The sequence below is a fragment of the Protopterus annectens genome, chromosome 10.part0 (assembly GCF_019279795.1).
Source record: "Protopterus annectens isolate FY-2018-M chromosome 10.part0, PAN1.0, whole genome shotgun sequence".
Taxonomy (NCBI): domain Eukaryota; kingdom Metazoa; phylum Chordata; order Ceratodontiformes; family Protopteridae; genus Protopterus; species Protopterus annectens.
The window spans coordinates 96849173-96861030 of NC_056744.1; the positions used below are offsets into that span (position 1 = coordinate 96849173).

An 11858-nucleotide genomic window follows, 5' to 3' on the forward strand; every position below is an offset into this window, starting at 1 on the left:
ATGATTTAGTAAATTATGCGTTTAAATAGACATGAACGCTATATTAAAACGCCTTCAAAATAAAGAAAGTAAACATATTCTTTGGACAGTCACAGACTCGTTGGGGTAATCTTGAAAATAATCTATGATATCTTTAATAAACTGGCAGAATAGAAACTCTTTCCGGTTTTACGTCAAACCATTTTGTTGTCGTTGAAGGTACCGAGTACGCACGTTTTGTGCAAAGTAATCTCCGAAACATCTCAGCAAATTGGTAACCTCCCTTATATTCACATACAACCAAGACAGCTGGCAAACAGTCAGCAAGTCACCCCTGCCGTATTCCCACTTCCCAACTCCCCTCCAAAAAATGCAAGCCTTTTGTCCTGTGGAATCCCCGCCCCCACCCCCGACTCATTAAGGCTCCTGCTTTGAGATGACCTAGACAGTTCTGCCAGACTCTTACCACTGCATAACAAACTATTTATTGTTTCTCCCGTGTTTGCTGATCTGGCCACTTTCCTAATTATTTAATAAAAGCGTATTACAAGTGTTTCTAGAACAGGCGTGAAAGCAATGGAAATGAACCCGTAAACACACACATTCTCAATGCACGGCACAGAAGCATAAGCTACAACGTTTTCATTTACAAACGCACAAAACGTTAATATTTGATGATAGGGATTGTCGTTTCTGTTTAGTGCGGGGTTGGGATTCTACCCGAATCCCGTTGCAGTTCTACAGGCTGTCAGTTTACAGTGATCGCCTTTTAGCTTTCATGTAAGTAACGAAAAACAATTTAACCAGATACTGAATTGAGTTGTGACCGAAAAATCACACTAAAATGGCAACATGTGTTGTCAGGTTCAATCTCCACAGAGTTGTTCCGGCTAGCATTAAGTTCTCTGGGACACTTCAGCGTTCAGAGTTTGGTTACGTAGGTTCGATTCTTAAACGAGGCGACTTGCTGCCTAAGTTATCTGTCCTTCTTATAGAAAACGTGCTGCGGCCCGGGAGCTGGTGATCCTCCAAACTGCTTCTAGGTGTGTGAGTGTGCCGGTATAGGCACCGGTTCCCCATGACTCCAAGTGGATTAAGCGGTAATCGGACAGTTAATGAATGAACTGAAGGGGTTAAACGACGTCTAAATGTTACCCGTATAACATCTAACCAACAGCTTTTATACTTAACCGTATTAAGGGAACTGTAGAACAATACAGGGAATGAAGGTTAGCAGCCCCTTGGACACTTTATATAACAACAGGTTTACTTAAATTAAAACTGGTGCCCCCAAGACAGACGTCGTAATGTAACTCTAGGAAAATAAACCCAGTTTTGTGAGTATACCAGTCAGCAGTAATTCAGTTTCTGAAAGAGAACTCGCTTGCCAAAGCTTTTGAGTGAAGCAAACAAGGGCAACAGAAATTCGCTGCCATTTAAACTGAATTGGTTGGCTCAGAAGTCTTCATTTCAGAACAAATTAATAATTGTTTTCTGTTGCTGGGAATAACTGCATACCAAGCATTTTTCTAGAAAATTCAGAATCGGGTAAATGCATCTTACTTTAATAAAACCGTGGCTTGATCCCTCTCACTTAAGCATGTCTGCGTGAAATCTAAGCTTCAGGGATTGGATGTTTTACCTTTCCACTTTGGCAACAACATAATACGTCTGTACTTTCAATAATAGCTTAGGGTCCCACAGCATAGGCTAGGAGGCTTGGTGGACATTAAACCCAGGGTCTAACGAACGATTACGTTTTTATGTTGTCTAACATATTGCAATAAATTCTGCTCTGCTGTTTGCGTCCGCACCTTAACAGAGAAGGAAGAGTGTATAATGAAGACTAACCCGGTCAAAAGTACTGCTGAAATTCTTCTCATATTGATAGATATTTACGGATAATGACACCGCTTACAACGTGTTCCTCCTCCAATCCCAGTTGTTATGCAACGAGAGAGAGAAGAGGAGACAGACACTCCGTTTTTAAAAGCAAAGAACAAAGCCCCAAAAACTTTTGGGGAAGGAGGGTTCCCGTTAGAACTGAAGTTTGAGGAAGGAGGGGGACATGCACTTTCAAACCCGAAAAGTCGAACGCATATAAGGACATCAAATCTGTCTGCAACTGTGACGAGGACACTAGGCCCCCTCCCCGCGTAACGCTAAGCAATTGCAACATTTGAAAGAGTAGTTACTGTTTGTACAAGTGATGGCTAATATGTTATTTTTTGTCCACTGTGATTTATAATTTGCTGATTATAACTTCATGTTTTTGTCACGTCTACTGTGGCATTATTGTAACGGTCGGGGTGGGGGACTGTTCTGAATGTTTTAATCTTGCGCTACCAAACACACCTCTCAGCTGTCCCTATTTTGAAGAAACGTCACTGTTTTCTAGCCTGATTTACCCTCCGGCGCACTACGTATCTGTTTTTGGAAGTATGTCCCTAATGTCCCTAATTGCAGGCTTGATTCATCCCTTCACAAAATTTGTTGCCCCCTCTCCAATTTCGTGTGATATTTGAAGTTGTCTAGTACAAAGAAACGCTACCCTACATGACCAACATGATAGTGGCATCAGAAATTTAAAGAAAGGTGACACACGTCTGTTATCTTCCTTTTTTAATAAGTAACATTGTGTGGCAGAATTTTGGAATTCACTTAAATAAACTCTACGTATTTTTACACTTTTGTTGATAATGTGCTTTTATTTACCCATCATTTTGTCACTGTTTTTTTAAACACGTGCTTCTGAGTAATATCCCACATTCCTACTGTGGGAGCAGGAAGTTATGTGCTAATTAGTATTCAGATATTATGCTAATAACATTTCTAAATTTTTCATACTCCTGACCTATCCAGATTTTTTGCCTATTTCTGATCCGTTCTTCATAAAAATACAGAGTTTTCTGGCAAATCATTGAGGATTGAAGTCACTACATAATAACAAATGTTTTACGTTTCCAGTGTAATATCCTTCAGAAAATGCGTGGCAATGCAAAACATGTTATTTCTGCAACCTGTTACGTTTATAAGACCATTATTAAAATCTGTCCCTACTTTAGGGTATTTTTTCTTCCCATTATGTTTGCCTCTGTTCATATCTTTTTCGTTAAGAGGCTGAGAGGTATGACTGGATACTTTTCACGGACCTTTGTGTCTCTTTTTAGAGTCTGCTGGTTGAGAGGTATAACCACGCTGCTTTACAGTTTTTTAAGTCTTCCAGTCCAGGTGGTGCGTGCGACTCAGTAGCACCTATATAGCTATCAGTAACGTTACAATGATGGTAAGTGTGCGTGCACCTCGTACCAAAGTTAACAGAACTATCACCACTCTGTATTTATTATGCCTGCCGTACGCTGCTCTGTAAAGAACATTTTCTTTCTGGTTTCCACTAAAGTATGTAAATTAAGTGCACAGTTATCTATCGATTTTTTTCTCGGTCTCTGTCAGATGCACACTTGCACACACGAGCCCCACGCCCTACATAAAGAACATGTTTTCACATGTACTTTGTTTAATACTACTTCACTTCACCTGAACTGTTTCACTTAACAGTTAAATTGCTGAGAAGAGCACAATTCCAAATGAAAACAAACTTCAAAATTATTTTTACATTGTGTTAACATTTAAAAGAAGATGTCTTGTATCTTAAAACACAGAGGTTATATGAATTGTGTAAGCGCCCCAAGTTCATTAGCTAACATTTCAACGTATGCCTCTGTTTTGATAAGTGTTTCATTTTTAAGTAATATCACACACAGACACATACAGTACCCACAGCAACCCATTCGGTTGTGCTACAACCCATCATTGTCCAGATTATCGTTTTTGTATTAATGAGGCATGTGCAATAAATAAAAACTGATAAAGGACCTCAATGTCTGTATTTCTCAGCACTATGCACAGGCAAAGGACAGATCTTCATATGTCGTAGCTAGGCTGTTGGCTAATTATACATATATGTTCAAAATAAATAACGTTTTATTTAATTTTATTTTACATTTGTTTACCGGGAAAGTCTGACTGGGCACAGGTCCATTTTCAGCGGAGGACCGGGGAGAAAAGCTCCAGTTAAAATGCATATTGTTTACATAAGAATCACATAAGACTCGTATAAAATGCAATAGTACATAAAATAAAAGGCAAGAGTACATACTATGAATTAAAATGCCCAGTACATTGAAATAAAGTAGTATGCAGAAGTACATAAAACAGGTAATATGAATTTCAGTAAGACATTTTTGTCTGTTAGATTGTATATGTGATACAGCCCCTAGCAATAAAGACATTACTTTTGAGTATATAGATCCACATGGTTCATAACCAAATGATAGTCTAGATTTTTTATACAATGTTATTAATAGTACAGTAATACTGTTTAGGCAGGTCACAGTTATGACAGTATTAGGTGGTATGGTGGTGTGATAGTCGTGTTTTGGAGGTGTGGCAATAGGAGTTAGTCTGAAAAGTGTAAGAAAGAGGGGTAAGAGAGAATCCCAGCTGAGAGGACGATGTAACTTTAGTTGTTATTTGGTAGCATTATCCCTGTGTAATTGCCTTAAAAACAAAGTTTTATTAGAACACATCACTTGGCTGGCAGATATGCCAAGCAGTTTCAGTCGTGTTTTTTTTTAAAGAATATTTTCGCCATGTTGGTTAAGGTATGCAATTTCTATCACTTTTTTCCATGAAAATATATTCCTAGTTTCTACCACTTTGTGTGCATCAGACCCATGGGCTGTTTTGTATCTTTATGTTGCTTTAGCTTGACCAGTCATCTCTCCCTCCCAGAACATTTGAGTCTTTACTAACTATAGACTTGTTCTGCAAACACTGATTAACAGAACTTCCCTTCAATCCACCAAATCTATTTTAATTTAGTATGTTACAGCAGGCAATGGGGATCACTGAAAGAACTTTCAGAAGTCCACTGAAAGTTAGTTTTGATATACATTTTTTAGCTTCAAGAGTTCTGGATATTTGAAATCAGAAACATTCTCCACTTATTTTTAGACTAATCTTGGGCTGCAGTTCTGTGTTTGGAAGATGTTTTAATCTCGGTATCTTTTATTTGATCGGCGTCACACACACACATAACAAAATTAAATATAATAAAAGTACAAGCAGACGTGGAAAATGTAATCAACCTAATACAACTTGTAACTTCTTAGTCCTACGAGGAGGTCTCTACTACTGCATTACTTTCTGTGTAAAATTGTGGCCCATACAGTTACCAGCAAAGCCATTTATTTATAATAACCACACTAAATACCTTTCGTTTTGTGAGCTGAAGACACAGTAAATTACAATAAATTACACCAGCAACTTCTATATCTAACTGTATTTCACAATCATGATTTTTTACTCGGCTTCCAAACAAGCTTACTATAACTGGGTTTAGAATGCAGAGCTTAAAGCACGTTTATTTAAATTATAGCAACACATACAGCAATTATAAAACATTTTCTAACAATAGTGCAGACTACCAAACATCACTTTTTTTTTGGGGGGGGGGGTAGGTACAAAATCAGGAGTAGCCTGTGACTGTTAGCACAAATGCTTACCCAAAATGAATTTTGCTCCAGTCTTCTAACAGTAATAACAACACAAACACCACCACTAACAGCTTAATACTAATAATAATAATACCATTGAAACTTAACAGCAATCTTCTGACTGGGTATTTGACTATATCTTTTTTTTTGTTCTAAATCGTAGTAAGACTTTTATCTTACTTAATATGTGCAATTATTTCACATGGATAAACTCCTTCAAAATGGTCAAGTACAATAATGGGAACACTACAGAAATGGAACTCGTACAAGGAAACCCTACTCAATAAGTGAGACTGGAAAATTGCCCTCTATAAAAAGGTAGGTGTTCATGGTGCTTGTTCACATGGTTCATGTGATGTGGTAAGAATATTACGTTGGAAAGTTGAGCGTGAATGTCACCGATACCAACACAGAGAAATGCAGCTGTGCAACGCAAAATATAGAGCTTAAGATGCAAAGTGGGGAAGCAAACAGAATAACTTAAAAGTCATCCTATGGTTAATGTCTAGCGGTCCCGTAGCATCACTTGTAATAGTTTTTTTTTACATTTGTCCGCAACCCAATGCACAACGCACCTTTACTTTTACTTCTTAACAGGGTAAGTTTTCTGTCACGACCTGAGCTGAACTGAAGACCAACAGGGAGTATACAGTGTAGTGTAATATGCAATTGTAGCTAGAGAACAATCATTTGCAGTACTGATAAAGACAGAATACAACAGTAAGTTACGCATTTACTGATCTGTATAAATATGCATATTTACAGGTTATTCATTAGAATTAGGAGAAGATCAAACGGCTGATCATAAATGAGATTAAATACCGTGTTATTGTGGCACGATCATTAGGCTGAATTCAATTTATCCAGTGTGCTTGAAGGATACTTCTCAATCGCTTTGCGCAAAAATTCAGTACAAAGCCAAAATGATGGGGTGGGGGCAAAGTCCCACACCAGGAACATATTTAAATAGGTTAATAGGTTCTTATTATTACTGAAAATTTTCCTTATTAACATTGCTAGAAAAAGAGATATTGCGCTAAAAGGCATTTTATGAAGGATTTAGAAGTCTGAAACTAAAATATCTGTCATTATGTACTGAAAAAAAATCGGGACATTTCTGCGAAATTCTGTACAGTTAGGAGATATTGCTTGAAGCATCTGCATTCGGTTTGTTGTATAGCACTGCTTCAGTTTGCTAACTCACACAAGTTTGCTGGGACAAATGTGATCGGGGGACTTGGCAACAAGCAATTGTGTACTTTAATTTGGTCGTCTCGGGAATGTGGTTATTTCTTATTTTATTTCATTTGTTGGTGTGCACAACTTACCTCCAGAAAGGCGACACAAACATGCATTGTTATACCTGCACGTCTGTTACATGTGCATAACGAAGCGCAAGTAACACATGCGAGGGGCGAGAGGCAACATCTGTCTAAACACAACAATTAACATTACTCTTTGATCTCTGTCTCCGGGCAAAGTAAACACTAAACAGAACGTACTTACAAAACGGGCAGAGCGCGTAAATATACTTGCCTTTCTACAAACCGTGCATTTTCGTGCCTTGACTATGCTTCGGGATGAAAACGTATACACTGGAAATGTACAGGGAGATTGTGTCAATAGCGACGGCTTCTGGATTATTTTTTGAGATCTTACTCCCATGCCGTAATATTCTCCACTAAACTGCAGAGACACCGGTAGGCAGAGCGACATCGACGGTATTCAAGAAAATACACAAGTGTAGTACAAAGCACAAAACTGTATTGCATAAAACAAATCTGTTAAAAAAGCGTCGCTGTAAATTATTTAAACAGGACATGGAACTGAAGGACCGCATTTCCCTTTACCGTGGTCAGCCTGACAATAGTGCTCCTGTTGCAGTCTGTCCTAGATAAACAAGGGTGTTGTTTTCGTCAATGCACCAAAATGTCATTACTCGATTAACATAAATCGTTTAGAAGAAAGATAAAAGGTGTAAACTCCGGGGAGCCCTTACCGGGTAATATACTGTTCCGTGCATGTATGTTTGATACAATAGTTTGTTTTTGAACAGACTTCCATAATTACTACAGCAGTCTTCCAAAGAGTAACTAAGCAACAGAAGATGTGTTTAATATAATTGGGGAATTATGCAGAAAGTTCATTTATACTGCCCATGTCTCCAGATGCAGTGGAAAGGGCCAAAGGACAAATTAGAAGAACAATACTTTAGGTCACCAACCGCTATAAGCTGATGAGCAACTTGGCCACAGCGTCTGCACGATAGAGGCAGTTTTCTTCAGTCGAAAATCTCCAGGCGGGGTGGTTATGGTTCCAATCTCTTTATTTCTTAAAGCAGAATAATTGTTACTACTGAAACCTCCGAATATTACCACACTTAAGCGGCCAGTGCACTTGTGTGTAAAATAATGCACACACAGATGTAATCTGAATTTCTTACTCCTTAGGATAGCATATTATCCTTTACTTTAGAACCATCTCACTGCCGTAAACATTTTAAAATTACGTACTACTTTTTCAAGAGAGCCAGGAAAAAAAGTGAAGCTGCCGGGCTAGTTCTGTTTCTTCTAAGCACATAAAGCAATGAATACTTTAAAGGTTTCTTTCCATTGTATGGATGAATGTTTCGGAGTCACAACTCGGATTTCCTAAAGAAAAGACTTTCCTCTTACTAGTGTTGCAGATTGCTCTGGCAGACTTGGCAGATTGTTCCGCGCGCACGTGCAGACACACACACACACACACACACACACACACACACACACACCATCTCCAGTCTAACACAATGGGCAGTGCTATAAGGAGGATGTACTGTTCATCCACAATTATATTGTAGGTGAAGTCATACAACTATCCAAACTACCTGCTTCTAATCTAAAATAATCTGACTACCAATTGATACTTCATCCTTACCAAAACGCAACTTTTTTGTATTGCTTTTAGCATTACACGCTTGTATAAATATGTTACTGACTTTGGCAGATATCTTGCTCTAGGAAAAGTGCCTACGCTGAACGTTCCACTTTTAGACAGACTATGTTTACCAAAAACTACAAAGTAACAAGGTAAAGCGGCACAAATGACAAGTTCATCTACGTTTACAAGGAGAGGATACACATTATCCGATGCCGTTCCAGTCACAACTAAAATAGAACAAAACGGCATATAAATGAACAGTGCAGCAATTCATAAATATTATACATATTTTAATTTGACTTCACAAATAAATGTATTTCACTTAGTTTTAACTAACAGCGAATGCTGTTTTAAATGGTATGTTTTAACGTTGCATGCTAAGCACCCACAGAAATAAACAAATCGATGGCTGCTTATTTTATTTATTGCTACCCATATTATGTAATTACAATTTTGTACAAACATCACTGTGTTGACAGTGTTAAATAAAATAGTAAAACAAAGAGAGACACTTCAAACAATTCTTATTTACTGTGTAAACCGTGTGCCCCTTCTGGAACAATGGATCCCCCCAAAGAGGTTTGAGCTACATCTCATACAGTCAAGCACCAAATAAACAGTGTTTATAGAGATTTTTCTGTACCCAATATCTACAGTTACATGCTATCTATTCATGTTGTCTATATTTTTACTATCTAAAACTGCAAATACTACATGTTGGTGTGTGGGCATCCTTTTCTATGTATCTGTACAGATATATACATACTTCATGTATTTGTTAAAATACGCCAGCACAACGCCCTTTGGCATATTACTTTCCCCCATGTGCTACTGCAAAATGAGTGTGTGTATCTGTGTCTGTGTGTTTATACACACACAAATAATGTATTTTTCAATTTACTAAATGCGCAATAAAAATTAACAGTGGAACAATTTAAACAATAATACATAGTACATCATATTTCCGGTGCCTGTTAGAAGTTAGCATTACAGAGAAGTACGGGAAAACCTGGCATATGCAAATGCTGAATGGTAATATGGGCAGTTGTAATATTAAAACACCATGTTGAAGCAATCCATAAAGGACACAGTTTACCTTGAAAAACATTGCATATGTTGTTCTTCAGTACACAAAATTATTTCTAGTTATTTAAATCAGTCAGTCCGCAGCTAAGCGAAGCTAACTGCCGTGCATATCTCTCAAATGTCCCTGATTTTGCTTCATATTTTACTCTTGCAAAATTTCGATTTTTGGAAAATCGCCGAGGACTGTGTAGTCAGTAATGTAAGATATCAAAGTGACGTGCTTCTTTTTGTCCACAAAATACACGTTGATGCAAGACATGCTGTTCTGTTAAGCTTGTAATTGAATTAGAGTAAAATTTAGAACGTGTCCCTGATCTTGGGCCTTTGTCCCTCATTATTTTTGGCTACGTTCCTGTTTCCTGAGAAGAAATTGAGCTATGTTAACTGTTAGCAAAATGATTAGAAGAGGAAACGCGCTCCTTAAGTGTGCTAAACATCTGCAATACCGAGAAAAAAATCGTTAGGAAACTTTTTTTAAGTGCATTTACCCAATGCCACCCGCTCATCTCGTGGGGGACACAAGCTCGTGCAGCACGTGGGTGCACCTTTGGAAACACTGAAATCAGAATTATGTACAAACACAGCACAGACTTTCTAACAGCAAGACCAACCGGCCGTCCTCGGCTAAGGGGACTGAGACCGAGTGGCGTAAAGGTTTTCGCCGGGTTGTCCGGATCAAGCATTTTTAAAGTGGGACACTCTGTGAAATGGGGAAAGAATTGTTTAGTACTGTGTTTGCAGGGAAAGCTGGCTTTTAACCGGGCTTGGGCATGATTTATACACTGCACTCACGGGATTAACTCTTTTTTCCTGACCGGTAATGGTTTACTGACATTTAAGCTAACATGTGTAACAAATTTAACTTTAAAGTCTGTAGACGTCGGACTACATGCAATACCTTTACTTTTTATTTTTAATCGGTGTATTCTAACTACCCCATTCAAGTCAGTATTGAACATTTTCTAGAGGCAAGAACATGGCATGGCGCTCAATGTTAAGTTTTACTGAAATGTAAGTTAAGGGCTACTAAATCGCATTTAAAGTTTGCAGACATCGGAACACGTCTAATACATTTACTTTTATTTTTAATTTGTGTATTGTAACTATCCATTCATGTGAATATTCATTCATTTTTCCAGAAGCAAGAACATGGCATGGCGCTCGGTTAAAGTAGCCCTGGGAATGAGCGTTCCCTTTCTACGTTTTCATATGCAACACTAAGAGAATAAAGCATCCTTTCGGTTCCAACAGAGCCTCTCGTATTTGCCATCCAACTCTGTCACAATTATTGTCTCTGCCAGAATGCTTCTTCTAAGAGCAGTAGTGTCCTGCGTCTTCCAACATACCCTTTAGAATATCAGGACCCGGGTACCATGAAACCTATAGACAACAATACTAGCCAGCTGTTGCAACTAAACAGATCGGCGAGGTCCTACTGTAAATAACACTACTGTAAATAACAATTAATATCCATTTTCTTCCCGGCGCTTTCGTCTTATTACCATTAAAGGGTAACAATCCAGCTCACCTTCACATTCTAGGTAAGCAAAGGATGAAGGCAGAATTTTAAAACAAGGTACCCACCTAATGATAAGCAGTCGTCCGAATGAGTATGAGATAAAATCCAAATGAATATGCTGAAGAGGAGTACCAATAACATACAGTGATGACAATCTAAAGGAATTCCAGTATGTTGTGGCCAACAGATGGGGAAGAGCCCTTGAACTGAAGTGTTTTTGCCTGGATATCCTTTATGCTGGAAAGCGTGTTGCTGTTGGCATTCCCTGTGTCGCTTATTCCTCGTTGCCTTTGCCGAGACTGGTTTTGCTGCATTCTGTTCCAGTATAGAGCCCCTTTCTTCCGTACCTGCTTTTTGCTGTTGAGTAAATCCAGTCAATTAGAACCAACAGGCGACCGGAGGCTCTATAATCACAAATTTATGGGTAGATGACGTGCCTTCTCTCTCCCACAATGGTGTGTATGTGTGCATGTGTGTGTGTATGTGTGTGCGTGTGTGTATGTGTGAGTGAGAGCGCGCGCGGGGAGAGAGAGAGAGAGAGAGAGAGAGCGAACTCGAGCGCGAGCGAGGTAGAGAGAAAGAGAGAGAGCGAGAGGAATGGGGTGGGGAGCGAGATGTAAGCTCTTCTTATACTATTCCACTTCGGCCTGCGATAGGAAACATTGATCTGCGAGGTACGGTTTCCCAGAGGTTTTGGGGATCTAACTCCTATTAGGAACATTTTTGGCTGCCGCTGCTGGCTTAATGTAGTACGTAATTGTAATGTTAAGTATTTATAGCATCTATGGAAGCATGGT

The 11858-nt window shown here is 38.7% G+C and overlaps 1 protein-coding gene across 1 annotated transcript in view; it reads right to left on the minus strand.

Annotated features, from left to right (window-relative positions):
- The window catches only part of BAHCC1 (BAH domain and coiled-coil containing 1), a 1784093-nt gene extending 1772516 nt beyond the window's left edge, over positions 1-11577 (minus strand). The window contains exon 1 of the mRNA XM_044085068.1: positions 11127-11577. Within this exon, the coding sequence (XP_043941003.1) occupies positions 11127-11202 (76 nt within the window). The 5' untranslated portion in view covers positions 11203-11577. The remainder of the gene's footprint in view (positions 1-11126) is intronic.
- Positions 11578-11858: the final 281 nt, after the last annotated feature.